This window comes from Haliotis rubra, unplaced genomic scaffold, assembly GCF_003918875.1.
Source record: "Haliotis rubra isolate DU_JTF1 unplaced genomic scaffold, ASM391887v1 Scf609, whole genome shotgun sequence".
NCBI classification, from domain to species: Eukaryota; Metazoa; Mollusca; class Gastropoda; order Lepetellida; family Haliotidae; genus Haliotis; species Haliotis rubra.
In genome coordinates, this window is record NW_025767312.1 from 596,854 (window position 1) to 615,844 (window position 18,991).

General features: G+C 42.8%; 1 protein-coding gene across 1 annotated transcript in view; it reads right to left on the bottom strand.

The window, feature by feature from the left end:
- The window catches only part of LOC124255766 (CUGBP Elav-like family member 3-A), a 293,163-nt gene extending 274,734 nt beyond the window's left edge, over positions 1-18,429 (bottom strand). The window contains 1 exon segment of the mRNA XM_046689676.1: positions 17,887-18,429. Coding sequence (XP_046545632.1) covers positions 17,887-18,109 — 223 coding nt within the window. The 5' untranslated portion in view covers positions 18,110-18,429.
- Between the last annotated feature and the right edge of the window lie 562 nt (positions 18,430-18,991).

Sequence of the window (18,991 nt, forward strand, 5' to 3'; positions counted from 1 at the left end):
AAAAAAACTGTTCGAAAATTTCGACATTATCAGAAATTCCTGAAACTTTTGAAATCTAGACTTACCACGTATTCTAGACTTGCATGGGCTTTCTTGGATATATTTGTTTCAGGATCTGTATGACAAATATTTTCGTTTGTTTGTTGTTCAAGAATATTACCGCTGTATGGAACCGAGTCTGGATCAGACAATCCAGTGAAATGTGATGCGATGACATGTTATTTACCTTTAACTACAAGCATCAGTTTATGAAGACCATTTCTAACCCGGTTCATCAGTTGGTTCAATTTTGACGGTGGAATAGGTTCCATGATAGGACTAAAAAGTGGTTTGAAGAAAATAAACTTCAAATCAATTGTAAACACGACCGCTATAATTTCATTCTTAATAAAGTCATTCAACCGTATAACTTATATAGCCAGGCCCAATTTTGCATTTAATGTTACATTTACGGAACTTTATTGACAAACACAGAACCGTAGCAAAACATGCATGTTAGTGAATGTTTTTGTTTGTTTGTTTTTTTAAATTCAGTATTAAAAGGACTGAATAAGTTCTATAAATAAAATCAGTTAAATCTAAATATTAACCACTGTTCAGTATCTAAAACCTGAATCCCCTCAGCAAACGACTGTTTCGTTGAAACTTTGGAGTTTTAGCCACCAAATCAATGACCGCAAAAACCCATGAGAATCGTGCCTTCGTCAACCGTGCGAGCCTGTCACGTGCAGTGCAGTACTCCATTTCACAGCCAGATGCCAACGGTGTCAATGAGCACCTGCTGCACGTTCATTAACCACGCACGGATTTTGACGGCTTTTTAAATACACGGGCGTGACTCACGTTGAAATGACATGCAGCCAGTGCAGAATGGCAGCACGTGGAAATAATGGCCAGCATGCGTGATCTGTTAATGAGATGACGTTACGGTTAGTCCCAGTTTTGAGACTGAATTAACAGTTGTTTTTATGTTATGATTCCGGTAATTTCGAAAAAGGCATTAAATAAATCATTTATACACGAATGCTGTATCCAAGCTACAATTTACGTATCACATGGGCTTACAATTACTGGAAGAAATTTGGAGAGCAATTCTATTAATACGAAAATAGTATAACATTTCAAAGGCAAGTTCCGCATACTTAGCATTCTTTTCCGGAATCTTGCCAATCACATTGGTGTCAAAAGGGACAGAAAATTCAATGATATATATAAATTCATTGGCTTTATCCAAAAGGACAAGATCAGGTTTGTTGGCTGGAATTCTTCTGAGTCTGTATATGGGCCTATAACCAGAGAAGTTTGAAAGCATCATTGTCCATGACGCCCTGGACATGTTCAGGGTCGTACCATGGATGGACCTCGGAGTCAAAGCCACAGGCATGTCGGAGACGGTAGTAAAAGCAACGAGCCATGCGATCATGTCATTTAAGATATGCTGTTTGTGCCAAGGAAGGGCATCCACTGACAAGGTGTTGGACAGTCTCTGTGAATTCATTGCAAAGTCTACATTTCATGTTAATATTCTCTTTAAGAATCACATTTAGGCGATTGCGAGTGGGAAGGGACTGGTCCTGAGCAGCAAAAAGGAAGCCCTCAGTTTCACATTTGAGACCAGCCGACTTCTACCAGGCGAAGGAGTCGGTGGGATTGCTATTTTGTTCCACACACTGCATGTACACACGATGCAATGGCTCCTCAGAAAGCTTCCCCACAAAAGACCGACTCTGGGCAGACTAGGTGAAGGACTTCACCTGGTTTACTCCCATCGCTGTACCGTCCAGCAGTACATCGCCATCAACAAAATCAACCTCAAATTTCAGATTCTGTCCAACAACCTTGGCACGCTTAAAATAGCTGTGGAATTCCTTGCTTTCATCATGAGTCTTCACATGCATCACCAGAGGATCATCCGATAAATAAGTATGTGCAAAAGTACACAAAAGAATTCTATCAGGAAGAGCCTCCACATTTATCAAATTGATTGGCATGTATAAACGATTAAGAGAGGAACGAGGGTGGTGGGCTCTGTTATCAGACATGAACCTTCTGGTCAGGCGGTCAAGAATCTGGATGTCATGTTTTGTCCAATCAACTGCCCCAAAGGAATAGGAAAGGACTGGCACAGCAAAAGTATTGGTGGCTTTGACCTTGTTTCGAGCATTTAGCTCCGAGCTCCAGATTTTCTTTAAGCGAGATTTATACTCGGCCCGAAGTTTGTCTTGAATTTGGGCACTCTGGAGCTTGTCTCGAACTTGCATTCCAAGATAGGTGTAGGCCTGATCTTCCACAACATGCTCAATAACTCCTCCCCCCTGTAACTTATAATAATAATAATGATAATGTTATTATTATTATTATTATTATAGGATAGGATATGTATATATAGCGCGCATATCCACGCAACAAGTACACGCTCAAGGCGCTGATTTTCCCCCCTCGATCATTGGATGTCAATCTCAACGGCACATTATACATGTATTATCAATCTCAACTGCTTGGGGATCATACAAATACGAAACTTTCAAACAAACGCCGCACTCAGCAATATTCTAGCTATATGAGTGGTCTGTATAATCGAGTCTGGACCAGACAATGTTGTGACAGATAATAGGAGCATCGATCTATGCAAATGGGGTACGATGACAAACATCAACCAAATCAGCTAGACTGCCCTCCCGATCCCGTTAATCACCTCTTACGGCAAGCATGGGTTGCTGAAGACCAATTCTAACCTGAATCTTCACGCATCAGCAAAACTATAAACACGAAAACATAACAACATACGAACATGCAAGAAAATCTACTGCAATTCTAGATCGTGACGAGACTCTTCCGTAGATTTATCACTTAGTGACAAAATATACTCATGCCAATAATGGTTGTCAGCCCCTTCAATTTTTTTAATTGGAGAGGGGTGTGTGTGTGGTGGTGTGTGGAGTGTGTGTGTGGGGTTGGGGTGTGGGAGGGGGTGACAACCATTATTGGCATGAGTATATATTGGCATCGTTAAAGATTTCCTGGCTAAAACTCTCTCGTTTCAGCTAAATTGGGAGGCATCAATATAGGAATTAATTAACTAGTTTTAATAGTTTACGTGACTATTACATCACGCATGGCAATCCAGCGGCAACCGTGACCCTCAGATGAACGCTGCTCGATATCAATTGTTTATTGGTAGTATTTATAATACAGATTGTTTTTAATGGCCATTTTGTACCAACTATTGGTTGATTGGTTTCTTGTTTCTTTTATTCGGCAGTTTCCGTCTCAGGTAATCCCGTGAAGATCGGATTTATAACTTATCTGCGTTTGAAAGTTTAGTTTTACGCCGCTTTCAGCAATATTTCAGCAACATCACGGCGGGGGACAGCTGAAATGGGCTTCAAACATTGTACCCATGTGGGGATTCGAATCCAGGTCTTCGGCGTGACGAGCCAACGCTTTAACAACTAGGCTACCCCACCGCCCTGCGCTTGAAAGAGGTGAGGTGAGGTGAGGTGAGGTGAGGTGAGGTGAGGTGAAATTGGTTTTAACGTCGCGCTGGAGAATATTTCGCTCATATGACGACGTGCATGCGTGTGTATGTGTAGGTGCGGCTGCTTGTACTAGCCCAGACTGAAGCTGGTTTTATAGTGCTAGCCCACTGAGATACCATGCCGCAGTGAAGCATGAATACCACACTCAGACACATTATACTGACTCCGAGTCGACCAGTCATTGTTGAGGCGCTTGAAAGAGGCAACCAACGTTATAGCGTCTCAGTTTTGCTCACGATATCAATCAGAGGATTGTCTGGTCCAGACTCGATAAGCTACAATACAATATTTCTGAATGCGGCGTTAAACAAGCAACCAATTTTAAAACATATATCCAATATAACCCACGCAAGTATACAATAGTTGGCAAGTCTAAATTACTGCAGTGAAAATAAAGAAAAATAGCTGGGTTCCTTTTCAATATAGTTTCCCAAGATAATTTACCAAATGTTTTTATGTAAATATTTGCATTTCAGAACCGAGATGTCAGCCCATCCTAGCTCTCTCTTTCGTCAACACTGCGATCGACAGCGCGGAAATCTTTTAATTTAATTCTGATGTAAAAAGATCCTGAAAATTCAGACAAATGGCATGTGGTATCTGTCAAGAATGACATTGAAATAAGGGAAACAGATATGGCGAACCTGCATTGGGGGAAACAGCTTGATTTTGTTCTAATGGCAACACACCATCCCCGACAACATATTGCTCCGTGCTTTGAAATGTGATTTCACTGATATTGCAGAAAATGCATTTTTTAAAGCCGTTCCTTTGAAATATGTTTTAAGTGTAAAGACTTCCTAGCTGATGTCATGAATGCAATGGCCTGGCAAGAAACTAAATTAACACCACTTCTCTGTTCAGTATATATACTGACGTGCAAAAGAAACTATGCACTGGGGAGGGGAGCCTAGTCGTTTTAACTTCCGCTCGTCACGCCGAAGACCCGGGTTCGATTCCCCATATGGGTACAATGTGTGAACCCATTCGTGGCGTCCCCCGTCGGGATGTTGTTGGAATATTCCTAAAGGCAGCGTGAACGCAACTCACTCACTCATCGCCTCCGCATGACCAGCCCCAAACGGCCCCAAACGGCCCCCAACGCACTGGTCCTCGTGTCTTTGCGAGGATTAAAGATTAAAAAAAGAATATTTCAGATGACCCTCGACTCGAAATGCTTCACAGTACAACAAATCATGCTGACCTCCGACTCGAAATGCTTCACAGTACAACAAATCATGCTGACCTCCGACTCGAAATGCTTCACATTACAACAAATCATGCTGACCTCCGACTCGAAATGCTTCACAGTACAACAAATCATGCTGACCTCCGACTCGAAATGCTTCACAATACAACAAATCATGCTGACCTCCGACTCGAAATGCTTCACAGTACAACAAATCATGATGACCTCCGACTCGATACTTCAGAGTACAACAAATCCTTGATGAGTCTCTCATACAGACCCTGAAGCAAATATATCCCAGCCATCCAACGCAAGCCTAGAAAATGTGGCAGTCTCAGGGCTCCTTTTTATTATATTTTGATTTTTTTTCGCTATGAGCCTTTTTGTCTGCAAAATATGTTCATTTCAGGGACTAGTTGTTAGTCTACGCCGTGATCTATGACAAAATACACGTGGGGTCAAGCTGACCTCCACTGACATCGAAATTATCAGCACCTGTCAATCAAAAGACCCCCTGCAGTGTTAAGAATAACAAACTGAATGTGACGGAGATGTACCGATAGTCAGCGTGGTGGTTACAATACAGTGGCACTGCTTTGGCAAAAATCTACAAAATGTTTTCATTCTTAACAAGAAAAACCTCTGGAATATTTCAGTGCGTCCATGCAACTGATTCTGTGAAAATGCCTGCCAATTTCGGTCCAATCGCAAGACCACCAGTTTTTAGTTATTTGAATACCGTCACGTTTTTTGTCACCGTTATCATTCACACTCGCACGTGGCCTTGTTGATAAGACCAATATTACTGTTATAAACTTAATGAGGTATGGAATCATCGATACTCTGAGCTGATTAACGGAAGTTACGACATTGGAAATACGTCTCAGCTGGTCAGGAAAATCACCCTGCCAAATCATTAAATTGCATTTTTTGCAAAATATGATTTTTAAACAACCCTATCAAAATATAATCTGATTTGGGCGTCGATGAGATTTATTCACGCCTAGTGCACACATATTGCATGATTTTTATCATATGACATTAGCCCGTGCATGGTCGAGTTCATTTATTCCAAAACAGCTGACATGTTTCCAGCTGATCTTAAACCCCATGTCCAAACAGACTCAGCTTTTTGAGAAAAGGGGTGTGGGGTGGGGTGGGGTGGGGGTGTGTGGGGGTGTGTGGTGTGTGCACACACTATGGACGGTTGGAAGCTGAGCGTTCCATCGCGAGTTATCCACGCACAACGAATTTCATGGATTGCACGTGCGGCATACGACACCAGATGACTTATCGGGAACGAAGTTCATATCATGTGATCAAAAAGCTATCTCTCATTGGCTGGCTACGTCCAACAGGTAACCCGACACCACCTCTCAGTGTGCATAAAGCTCGCGCTCAGACATTGACAAGACAAGCTGACATATAAATACATCAAATCCCGCGGTCTGTGATTTCCATGCGCACGACATGAACATCAGCGTGTCATGAAATAGATTACCACCGTGCGTCTTCTGTTGGGCGGATTGCTCGGCGAGAACAAGTGAGTGTTAGTTAGTGAGTATGATTTTACGCCGCTTTAAGCAACATTATTCCAGCAATATCACGGCGGGGGGATACCAGAAATGGGTTTCACACATTGTCCCCCTGTGGGGAATCGAACCCGGATCTTCAGCGTGACAAGCCACCGCTTTAACCACTAGGCTACCCCACCGCCCCTCGGCGAGTACAAAGGGTGAGGTTTGCGAAAGAAGAATTAGCAAAATGAAATATAAGTTTCGTTCGTTCTTTTTATTACCTACGAGGGCGAAATTATCGGGGTTCATATTTTTTCATACGATACCTTAGGGCAAAATAACACTTTGTCATGGTGACGTGACGTCATGAACAGTGCTATGATGTCACGTTTCTTCTGTGGCGACGGCGGGTAGCAAGCCTAAGTAGATTTTATTTTATTTTCCTCAATTTGACGACTTCGGTATGATATACATAGTATAGTATGTTATATAGAGAATCTCACCCGAGTGTCTTTTGAGATCAAATATATCACCACGAGTTGATAAAGTTGCAAATATGCCGGGGCTTACTTTTATGAACGAGTGTTGATATATTTGACATCAGAAGACACGAGGGTGAGATTCTATTTATCATCAAAATCACTCTTTATTAGTTTTCAATGAAAAATGTACATCTCTGAACACGGTCTGTCTGTCTGTTAGACTTGCAGTACAGCGATGTCCCAGCATTGTGGCGTCATCAAGTTCATGACGTCATAGCATTGTCTGGGTATTGTACAAAATCTACTGTCAAAATGGTATCTCCAAGGAGATATCGTGTGATCTCACACATGCAAATATCTCATGTGGAACACAGTTTTGGATGATAAACATAAATACCAACACTTAGGCAGTCGTGTCGTAAACATAGTATGACATGGACACTCATATAACATCCTCTATATATGAATGTTTTACAATTAATCTGTTAGTGTAAATAATGGAATCTAAATATCGAAGAAAATACGCAACACTCTTATTGTTAAATCATCCAACGTGAGTTAGTATATTACATACTCAATAAGCGACGTTTTATTTGAAGTAGTGTGAGAAGAGATTTAGACACCAGAAATGGGCATCACACATTGTACCCTAGTCTGTCTCACAGTCCCTGAACCACATTAATTTCCCTACTGCCAAGCCCTCTCTGCAGTGCTAAAGCCCTAAATAAAGCAAGTTTAGATTTCCTCAGGCTCTGGTCTCCCTTGGGCTCCTTTTCAATATAAATGGGCTTGTTTGTTACTATCAAAATTATATATATTCAGAGACTAAGCCTTAGTCTAATTGTACCCATGTAGGGAATCGAACTGGACCTTCGGTGTGATGAATGAACGCTTTCACCACTAGGCGACACTACCTTCACGAATGTATTGCACCAAAACTAAATCTGGACGAGTCATCATTGCTAAACAGTGAATGAGTTTCGTTTTACGCCGAACTCAGCAATGTTACAGCTATATGGCGACGGTCTGTAAATAATCGAGTCTGGACCACACAATCCAGTGATCAACAGCATGAGCATCGAGCTACACAACGGGGATTCGATGATATGCGTCAACCTAGTCAGCGAGCTTGATCACCCGATCCCGTTAGTTGCCCCCAGGTTTTCGCCCCCAGGTGGAATGGACCATTGGTCATGTTAACAACCATTGGTCATGTTAACAACCACTGGGTTGTCGGGCTCAGATATACACAGATCACCACCACGATTTAGCTGGGAGTGAGTACGTGAGTTGGGTTCTACGCCGCTTGTAGCAATATTCCAGCAATATCACGGCCGGCAAAGCAGAAATGAGATTCACGCATTGTACCCATGTTTGGAATCGAACCCAGGTCTTCGGCGTGACGGGCGAACGCGTTAACTACTGGGCTACCCCACCGGCCCTATATAGTTGAGAGTTGAGAAGGAAAGTACGGAATAGGTTCGACACTCTGCCCTCCGTCCTGCCACAACCTAACCCACCTCCTGCCCCCAACAAACCCCGCCAAATTCTTTTGGTATAAATATTTAAAAAAATAATAAAAGAAGCAAGAATGCCTACCCCACACAAACACGCGCGCGCGCACGCACGCACGCACACACACACCAAAACAACACAACAAAAACCACAAGCTAAACTCAACTCTAGATAACACAAGAACACAAACATAACAATATTTACAGCCGGTATTATTGCTGAGCCTATTTTCTAGCTCGATACATACTGATCGAGGGAAACAAATAGAGGAACACCACTTCATGGCAGTGTTCCTTTATTTATTCTCAGATTTCCTCCCACAGCTCTGTTCAAAGATGGTGATGAAAACTGGAAAATATTAAAGGAACACTTGAATTTTCCTGTGTTCCGTTATTAGCGTCTCTCAGTATATTAAGCCGTCGCGCATTTATACTGCGGAGAACCGACAAATATACTGTGTGTAGAGCCCTGTAGTATCTGTATTATAACTGAATAGCTCGGCAGTATTCCAGCTGTATTGCGGGGGTCTGTAAATAATCGAGTCTGGGCCAGACAATCAAGAAATTGACATGACCATCAATCTAAGCAATAGGGATACGATGACATGCATCAGCTAAATGAGCAAGTCGGCGAGCCTGACTACTCGATCCCGTTATCCTCTATGCATGTTGGGCAGTGGGGGTGATCCACTGGTTAAGGCGTTAGCTCGTCACGCGGAATGACTGTATTCGAGTCTGCACATGGTTTCACTATACGAAACCGGTGCGCCCCGGCAAAATTGTTGTCAATGAAAATACTTGTCGTCTTTCTTTACTGTTAGTTACTGCAGCTGAATAACAAGCAAATTTACTACCCCGTGAATATCCGGGTTAGAATTGGTCTTCACGCTGAAGACCTGGGGTCGATTCACCACATGGGAACAATGCGTAATCTCTTTTCTGGTGTCCCCCGCCGTGATATTGCTGGAATATTGCTAAAAGCGACGTAGAACCCAACTCACGTAGCACTCCCAGCTAAATCGTGGTGGTGATCTGTGTATATCTGAGCCCGACAACCCAGTGGTTGTTAACATGACCAATGGTTGTTAACATGACCAATGGTTGTTAACATGACCAATGGTTCCATTCCACCTGGGGGCGAGAACATTAACTCAGTGAATTGATACATCGTAAATATATCGGCATTATGATCTATACTGGCAATATTGTGTCTGGAGTTCCAACCATGTACCAGAATCCCAAACTGTAACATCAATTCAACCGTATATACCCCTTACGGTGCCGAAAGGTTCATGAAATGTAGATGTACAAGCAGAGATTATGGCAACAATTTAGTGCTTCATGGGATACCTGTTTACCGATGGAGCCGTGAAGATCCGGGTTAGAATTGATCTTCAGTAACCCATGCTTGTCGTAAGAGGTGAATAACGGGATCGGGTGATCAGGCTCGCTGACTAGGTTGATGCATATCATTGAATCCCCGTTGTGTAGGTCGATGCACATGCTGTTGATCACTGGATTGTGTGGTCCAGGCTCGATTATTTACAGACCGTCGCCATATAGCTGTAACATTGCTGAGTTCGGCGTAAAACGAAACTCATTCACTGTTTAGCAATGATGACTCCTCCAGATGACGTTAATGACTGGATTGTCAGAATCGTGATGTTAATCACTGGATTGTCTGGCCCAGACACGATTATTTACAGACATCCGCTATGTAGCTAGAATATTGCTGAGACTGGCGTTAAACAACAACAAACAAACAAAAAACAAACCAATATAATTGATTTACAAGTGAACATTTTTTCACTGACATTTGCGGAGAGATGTAATTAATTAGTACAGATCAATGGATCACACACGCTCTACACACGACTCAATTCCTTCGTCATCCCCTTCCCCAATATTTCTCCCTTCTCTCTGTCTCACTTAAAAGCCCAGTCGTCTCCCAGTTGAGATTTACATCAAATACATGCCTTGGTATTCCGATAGGTTAGCTATTACCGCGAGTATTTCCATCAAGGCTTTACCGAAGTGTGGGAGGTGGTCGTCTCGTAGCAACTTTATCTCTCGTAATTTCCTTTTATTCTCGGGGAAAACGTGTTTTGAATCCCCTGCTCGAGCCGTCCCCAAGAACCGGCTTTTCAGAGAAATTACACGCAGTTTTGGTTTGCTCAGGCACGGCATTAATTGGTTTCCAATAACAACCAGATTAACAACTCCCCGAGAGCCCGGATTAAAGTGTAGCTTATTTCAAATTATTGTGTGATGTATTGTTAGAAGATGTGGCCTCCAATCGCAAACTGATAATGTTAGCTGAGTGCGGCATTAAACAACATACAACCTTTTTAAAACCGTCTCTCTTAGGCTGTCATAGAGAGATCCGTGAAGATCCGGGTTAGAATTGGTCTTCAGTAACCCATGCTTGTCGTAAGCAGTGACTAACGGGATCGGGTTGTCAGGCTCGCTGACTTGGTTGACGCATGTCATCGTATCCCAATTGTGTAGGTCGATGCTCATGCTGTTGATCACTGGAATGTCTGGACCAGACTCGATTATATACAGACCGCCGCCATATAGCTGGAATATTTGCTAAGTGCGGAGTTAAACAATAAACACAACAACGGTAGAAATACAGATTCTTTTATCTGCTAGTACATGTTCTGCCTCATTTGATCAATAAATAACGATATGACGAGAACCACTATTGAGTCGCATTTATAGTCTCTGAAATGAATTTTTTTTACCGAAAACACAGTGACGTTATCCTTGTAAAGTGTACAGGAAAGAGCCCCGATTTAGAAAATACAGTTATCAGAATGAGTGAGTGAGTGAGTACAGGGAAAGAGCCCAGATTTAGAAAATACAGTTATCAGAATGAGTGAGTGAGTGAGTACAGGAAAGAGCCCCGATTTAGAAAATACAGTTATCAGAATGAGTGAGTGAGTGAGTACAGGGAAAGAGCCCCGATTTAGAAAATACAGTTATCAGAATGAGTGAGTGAGTGAGTACAGGGAAAGAGCCCAGATTTAGAAAATACAGTTATCAGAATGAGTGAGTGAGTGAGTACAGGGAAAGAGCCCCGATTTAGAAAATGCAGTTATCAGAATGAGTGAGTGAGTGAGTACAGGGAAAGAGCCCAGATTTAGAAAATGCAGTTATCAGAATGAGTGAGTGAGTGAGTACAGGGAAAGAGCCCCGATTTAGAAAATACAGTTATCAGAATGAGTGAGTGAGTGAGTACAGGGAAAGAGCCCAGATTTAGAAAATACAGTTATCAGAATGAGTGAGTGAGTGAGTACAGGGAAAGAGCCCCGATTTAGAAAATGCAGTTATCGGAATGAGTGAGTGAGTGAGTACAGGGAAAGAGCCCAGATTTAGAAAATGCAGTTATCAGAATGAGTGAGTGAGTGAGTACAGGGAAAGAGCCCAGATTTAGAAAATGCAGTTATCAGAATGAGTGAGTGAGTGAGTACAGGGAAAGAGCCCAGATTTAGAAAATACAGTTATCAGAATGAGTGAGTGAGTGAATACAGGGAAAGAGCCCAGATTTAGAAAATGCAGTTATCAGAATGAGTGAGTGAGTATGTTTTTACGCCGCCTGTAGCAATATTCCAGCAACATCACGGCGGGGGGCACCAGAAATGGGCTTCTGGTTCAGGATCAACCGTCATCATAATGGTTTTATAGAAATTGTGAGGTTACTGAGAAGATGGGGGACTTTTAAATGGGGGAATTAGCAAGAGACTTTAATGAAAATAATTACAAACAGCCAAGGCATTCCATAGGCCTTCAGACTCCGTTGCTCAGATGGTTAAAAGATGTAAGCATATTGTCGCCTCTTATCATAGGGGCGGTGGGGTAGCCTAGTGGTTAAAGCGTTCGCTCGTCAAGCCGAAGACCCGGGTTCGATTCCTCATATGTGTGAAACCTATTTCTGGTGTCCCCCGCTGTGATATTGCTGGAGTATTGCTAAAAGCGGCGTAAAACTAAACTCACTCACACACTCACTTATCATAGCCCGAAGGCGTTGATGTGTGCTCATTCTGTCAACCACTGGTTCACCTCGCTCGGGTTTTAGATACTGCGATGATACAAGTGTTTGTGTACTTTTACACAACACTCACCTATGTGGGGAATCAAACCCGGGTCTTCTTCGTGACCAGCAAACGCTTTAACCATTAGGCTACCCCACCGCCCCTTAGCTTGATGATCGGGTGTTAATGTGACGGATTTACATAAATAAAACATAGATATATCATCATTACCAATATATAGGTCAACTAAAAAAAAGTTTTGTGTCACTTTATCTGGGGGGCGGTGGGGTAGCCAAATGGTTAAAGCGTTCGTTCGTCACGAAAACCCGAGTTCGATTCCCCATATGGTTACAATGTGTGAAACCCATTTCTGGTGATATTGCTCCCACATTTCTAAAAGCGGCGTAAAACTAAGCCCAGTCATTCACTCTAATTGGTAAAAGTCGGTGCTCTAGATATCGTGTCTAGCAGTATAAACAAAACATCATCAATACCAACACCCTGTATGACAGGCCACGAGTAGTCACAGCTATTAACCCATAAGCCCAACTAGATCAAGCCCATAGTTTTGAGACCCGTGAAGGTCCGGGTTAGAATGTACCTTGCTTGTCGTAAGTGGCGACTAACGGGATTGGGCGGTCAGGCTCGCTGGCTTGGTTGACACATGTCATCGTATCCCATTTGCGCAGATCGATGCTCACGCTGTTGATCCCTGGATTATCTGGTCCAGATTATTTACAGACCGCCGCCATAAAGCTGGAACATTGCTGAGTGCGGCGTAAAAGTAAACTCACTCACTCATAGTCTTGAGTTCGAATCCCAGATAGGTCATGATTTTGTTTCTGAAATATTGTTCAAAGTGATGTTAAATTCACACCCATTTACCCACGCAGTTCTCAAGCTAGCCGATAATTACCCTTGTTTTTTTAGTAACACAATGTGCGCGTATATCGTATCATAATAATAATAGACTATTTATATAGCGCATATATCCATATCCGTGACATGCTCAAAGCGCACAAAATGAATAGTTCCAGAGTCACTACAAGTATATACAAGTAAGTAAAGAAGAGAGATTATTGGGGGTCACTGATGAAAAGCTGTTTTGTAGAGGTATGTCTTGAGTTGGCTCCTGAACGAGGAGAGATCAGAGGCGGAGATGCTCAGGAAGATTGTTCCATTCTACAGCAGCAGAGTAGGAGAAGGTTCGGCGTCCATGTAAGGTTGATCGTATTTTGGGGACTTTGAGGAGGTTGTTACTCTGAGACCGCAGAGATCGAGAAGGCAAATATGGAGTGAGGAAACTGGAGAGGTAGACCGGAGCAGAGCCAGAGAGACAACGGAACACAAAGCATAGGACTTTGAAAAGAATTCGTTGTTCAACTGGTAGCCAATGGAGAGATTGAAGAACGTGACCGATGTGTTCATTCTTCCCTGTTCGTGTGTTACGCTGACCTGTTGTTTTTCGAAAAAAAACTCCCCACATCAACAATTCTTTTCGGCTTCTGGGGAATATTAAATAATTTGATAGAGACGGATAATTAACAGGCAATTAACGATTGCAACGCGGGTGCATAGTTGCACACGTGTACTCTACTGAGCATCTTTATTTCACACGTTGATTTTCCCTGGAATGATTTCGAAAATATCTGTGACCGAGCGGCCTCGATTTGACACCAGTCTACTGAAATACAATTTATTGCTCGTAAATTGTGAGCTGACATCATCAAAAGTTCTCAGCCGTATTAAAATACCAACACTACCTCGAAATGGCCCAGAGAGAAATCGATACAGTTAAAGAAAGAACATATTTCACTGGATGACAAGATGTATATGTCAGTCTCCGTTTTGTTTACGCGCAGCCTGCAAGTATATTTCAACAACCTACCGCATAATAGCTTGTCGATTTCAATAGAGTTGTCCATATTGTGTATAGTTCTATGTCTCAGTACGTTCAAACAATGACCCGGTATTGGTTTTTGTAAGAGTACAGGTGCGTATGATCGCGTGGCGGTGCTTATATTTTTAGACAGTCAATTAATAATTGTTAGCAATTTTTGCAAAGAAAGACTTGTAAATGTCTAAAATGGTTTTTGTTCGCGGCGCGTGTTTACGGTCTCGCGTGCTAAAGCGATTCTGGTTTTCGCTGCTTTTAGCAATATCCCAGCAATATCACGGCTGGGGACACCAGAAATGGGCTTCACACATTGTACCCATATGGGGATTCGAACACGGGTCTTCGGCGTGACGAGCGAGCGCTGTAACCACTAGGCTACCCAACCGCCCCAGACAAGCATTAAGGGAGGGAAACAATATTTTCGGTACTTCACTCTTTTTCCTTTTGAATGAATAACAGGTCCTTTACCAAACCAAATATAAATATATTACATCATTTAAATAGGGTCGGTGGAGTCGTCACGCCAAAGTGAGTGAGTGAGTGAGCTCTTCACGCCGATGACCCGGGTTCGATTCCCCACACGGGTACAATGTATGAATCCCATTCCTGGTGACTCCCGCCGTTATATTGCTGGAATATTGCTAAAAGCGGCGTAAAACTATACTCACTCACTCACTCACACTGAATCCTTGCTTGCATTTGTTTCCGGTGAGTATACGGAAATCTGATGTGAGGTTTGTCAACGCTCGATGTCGTCCTTTAATGATAAATAAAATCGATTTCTCGTCGTCCATTTAATTTGCATTAATATGTATGTGAATTGCCGGAGATGTTGACAGAAGGTGAGAAACTAATCCGATAAGTTACCCTGCCGATCATATGGACTGAACCAAATTGATCAAACATACGTTAATAACAACCAAACTCCACCCCCACCCCCCAAAAAAACCCAGTTCAGGTTCACCTACATTTTTTAAAGAGTATATTATGACTGACTGTCTGACTGAGTTTGGTTTTACGCCGCTTTTAGCAATATTCCAGCAACATCACGGCGGGGGACAGCTGAAATGGGCTTCACACATTGTACCCATGTTGGGATTCGAACCCGGGTCATCGGCGTGACGAGCTAACGCTTCAACCACTAGGCTACCCCACCGCCCCTAGAGTTTACTATGACTATGGGGTGGGAGAGGAACCCTAGTGGTAAAAGCGTTCGCTCGGTGAGCTGAAGACACGCTCTGACTCTAGATTTCATCACAGTGGTATATTTCTCAGACGTGCATCATTTCAGATTCATTACCTAAAGCTGATAAGCCGTGATGTAACTGAAAAAGGGCTTACATCAGCGATTCTCTCATCATCATGATCATCATCGTCGTCGTCGTTTCTGTCCCATCTTCTCCGTTTACATAGTCAAATCATTGTTATCATATACACTGGTTAGAATTGGTCTTCAGCAACCAATGCTTGTAGTAAGAGGCGACTAACGGGATCGGGTGGTCAGGCTCGCTGACTTGGTTGACACATGTCATCGTATCCCAATTGTACAGATCAAAGTTCATGCTGTTGATCACTGGATTTTCTGGACCAGACTCGATTATTTACAGATCGCCGCCATATAACTGGAATATGGCTTAGTTCGGCGTAAAACTAAACTGACTCCCTCACTCACTATCATAAGCACCGTCACCATCGCCATCGTAAAAGTATCATCATCATCATCATCATCGTAAAATCCTGACCATCAGCGTCTTCACCATCAACATCATCATCATCATCATCATTGTTGTCGTCATCAACCATGTAAATTTCATTTTAATAATCCGTTAGTCTCCATATCATACTTGTCATTGTATTGATCATCATCATCATCATCATCATCGTCATCGTAAAATCCTGACCATCAGCGTCTTCCCCATCATCATCATCATCATTGTTGTCGTCAACAACCATGTAAATTCATTTTAATAATCCGTTAGTCTCCAGATCATACTTGTCATTGTATTGATCATCATCATCATCATCATCATCATCGTAAATCTTTAATATCAGCATTATCTCAACGCAACAGGAGAAGCCGTCACATCCACCTTCCTGATCAATATTCGAAAGAATTCCTGATAGTCATTGTCTATTTCCCCGTGTATGTTCCTGTACCGCATCACCCAAGCTCAGCCGGCCAAACCTTGGCGATGCTGTCCAGTAAATGCGTAGTATTGATTAATACCAGCTCTGGACCAGTTGATATCAGAAATACATCTCGCAGAGACATCCATTATCCCTGCCTTCTGTAAGTAGTGGTCCACAGAACCTTAACGTATGTCTGCCAGTTCCTGTCCGCCATCATTGTTTGACCCCGTCAGTTGACATCGTCAAACAGGGTCATCGAAAATGAAACAAAATACAACGCGCGAGTCAAACATACTGGTTTGACTTGCAGTGGTTTTATCAAGAATAGGGGTTTCACCGTTGGATATGTAAGACGTACCTGGAGGCACGAAAATATATGCAGTTTTAAGGCCAATCAATTTTGTTGGGGGGGAGGAGGGTGAGGGGTGGGGTTCGTGTTTGAGACTGAATATGATTATATTTTGGGCTTCGAGTCAAACAATATCTGTGTGGTCATACAGCAACCCAGTTCCCAACGACACCCCCTGCCGATCACGTTCTTGAAACCCCCATCCCAACCCCAACCCTCCTACCCTCACCCCATGAAATTCTCAACGTGTTACAACAAGTGGGTATCCCTTCGACCGTCATACTATTTTATGCAAACATTCAAATATTCAACCGACAATATGCATCCCTCGCAACAAGTACCGTTATTCTGTAAAGATGAGGGTTAAAACGCGTTTTGTCCCCAGCCCAGCTGGAAGAGATATCTAAATCAATCAAACGAGCGCATCACTTTCTCAGCTCTCTGCCAGGCGAAGATGTACCAGGGGATTATTTCGAGAATCATCTGGTTACGTAAACATATTTTTATTAAACGCACACGGTAAACAAAGGCACAAGCGAGAAGATTACAGCATCTCATCCCTAATGTATGAACATATATTAAGCGTACAAAATGTGTCGCCTTAGAAAACGGAGACATATGTTGGTGTTTCTAGAGATAATGATTCGTCGATATCAACCGATAAGCAAGTATATTACACCTTATAACAACACTAGCCCACCGCGTGCCCAATTTACACAGAGCATTCAAAAATACTCTCAACAAACAAATCCGATCGCTCCCCTTGCGAAACTAAGCATTCGGAGCAACTAGATCCTCCCCTACTCCAGAGCACGGGGGCACGGGGGCGACGAGTTATCGATGTAAACAAACCACCTCCAGGAACCGCTATCATATAATTTCTAATGGTGCACGCGCAGGAAAATGTCTGCACGTGCTTAAAAAATTAGTCGCGTGCCGAACGCGCGCCTTAAACGTTACAAGTAGCTCCTTACAAGTGGTAAGCGCTGGTGTCGCCAGAAAACGCCTGTTCATTCGGAAGACGGCGATGAACCTACACTATCTCGCGTGATAACAACCAAACGTTCAACTGAAGCATAATTACACATGCTTTAGCTTATAATCAATGCCACAGACATGATAGGGAGAGATCCTGTTCTCGATATGCTATAAATTTTTAAACACCTTGCGTTGAAAGCGCTACCGATAAGCTCAGTCGGCGAAAACCGATCTTGCGACAACAGAACACATACCTTTATGCATTCCGGTGAAACGGTCCTTTAACACGGTCAATTCGTAAATTTGTCCAAATTCTTCGAATATGGGTCTAAGATCCTTTTCCTCCAGATTCCGAGGTATTTGTCCAACGAACAGTTTAATGGCATCTTGGTCCTTCATTGGAATCGTCGTCGCTATTCCTCCGTGCCCTCCGACGTTCAGCTCACCTACGATCCCGTTTTGAAGTACAGCAGCCATATTGTTGTAAATACTCACACTAGGGGAAATGAAAGTTGCGCCCCAGCATCTTATTTACATAGATAATAATGGTTTCCCGGCATTCCACGGGACTAATCAATTTCAGGCACTTCCGTGCGCCCTGCCGTTCACTCAGCTACCGGTGGCAATTAGCGCCAAGCTCTCTCTCTCTTCTTAGAGGCCTCAGAGTCGAGCTAGTTTGACAGACCACGAGTGTCGAGCAAAGATCTTGTTGCTATCGAACACGAAAACATTAATATGAATTTTTGTTTATCACATTGACCGAGAAACCTAACAGAATAGTGTACAGAAGCCATGGTCTCGTTTCATTATTTATCCGACTCGGAGATACCAGGAAAATATCGATCGGTTTTTCACGATCACCAAAGCTCTGTTTACGGTTCGGTCAGAAGGTTCGGAAACTTCAACGTGATTTTGGCTAAGGCGTACAGGTAATTATAAATATTTCAGGGAGTCAAATTACCCCTGCATAACTTCAAGACGGTAACTGCTGCCTCAGTGGAGGGGCATGAACATTGGAAGCACGAATTAACCTTTTTTTCGCAGGCAAAGACTGCATGGTGCCGAAAATAGACACGCATGTTGGCGATCTACCATACACGTGAGCCGTTCATCGGCCTACCTGCGGTTTTCACGTCTGTGGTTGTACAAGTGTGCAGTGCAGGTTTAAATCTTCAAAAGCCAACTCCAGTGGAGGCTTATTGTGTTCTGGATGCTTCATAAAGTTATTGCTGCTACAGGTACAGGTATTTTGAATGAGCTGAGGTAATGATTTAAAATATTAAATAATTTTAAGTGTGTTCATGAAGGTGAAAATACGTGCATGGTCGAGTGTATGCGGGCATGCATGTGTGCGTATAA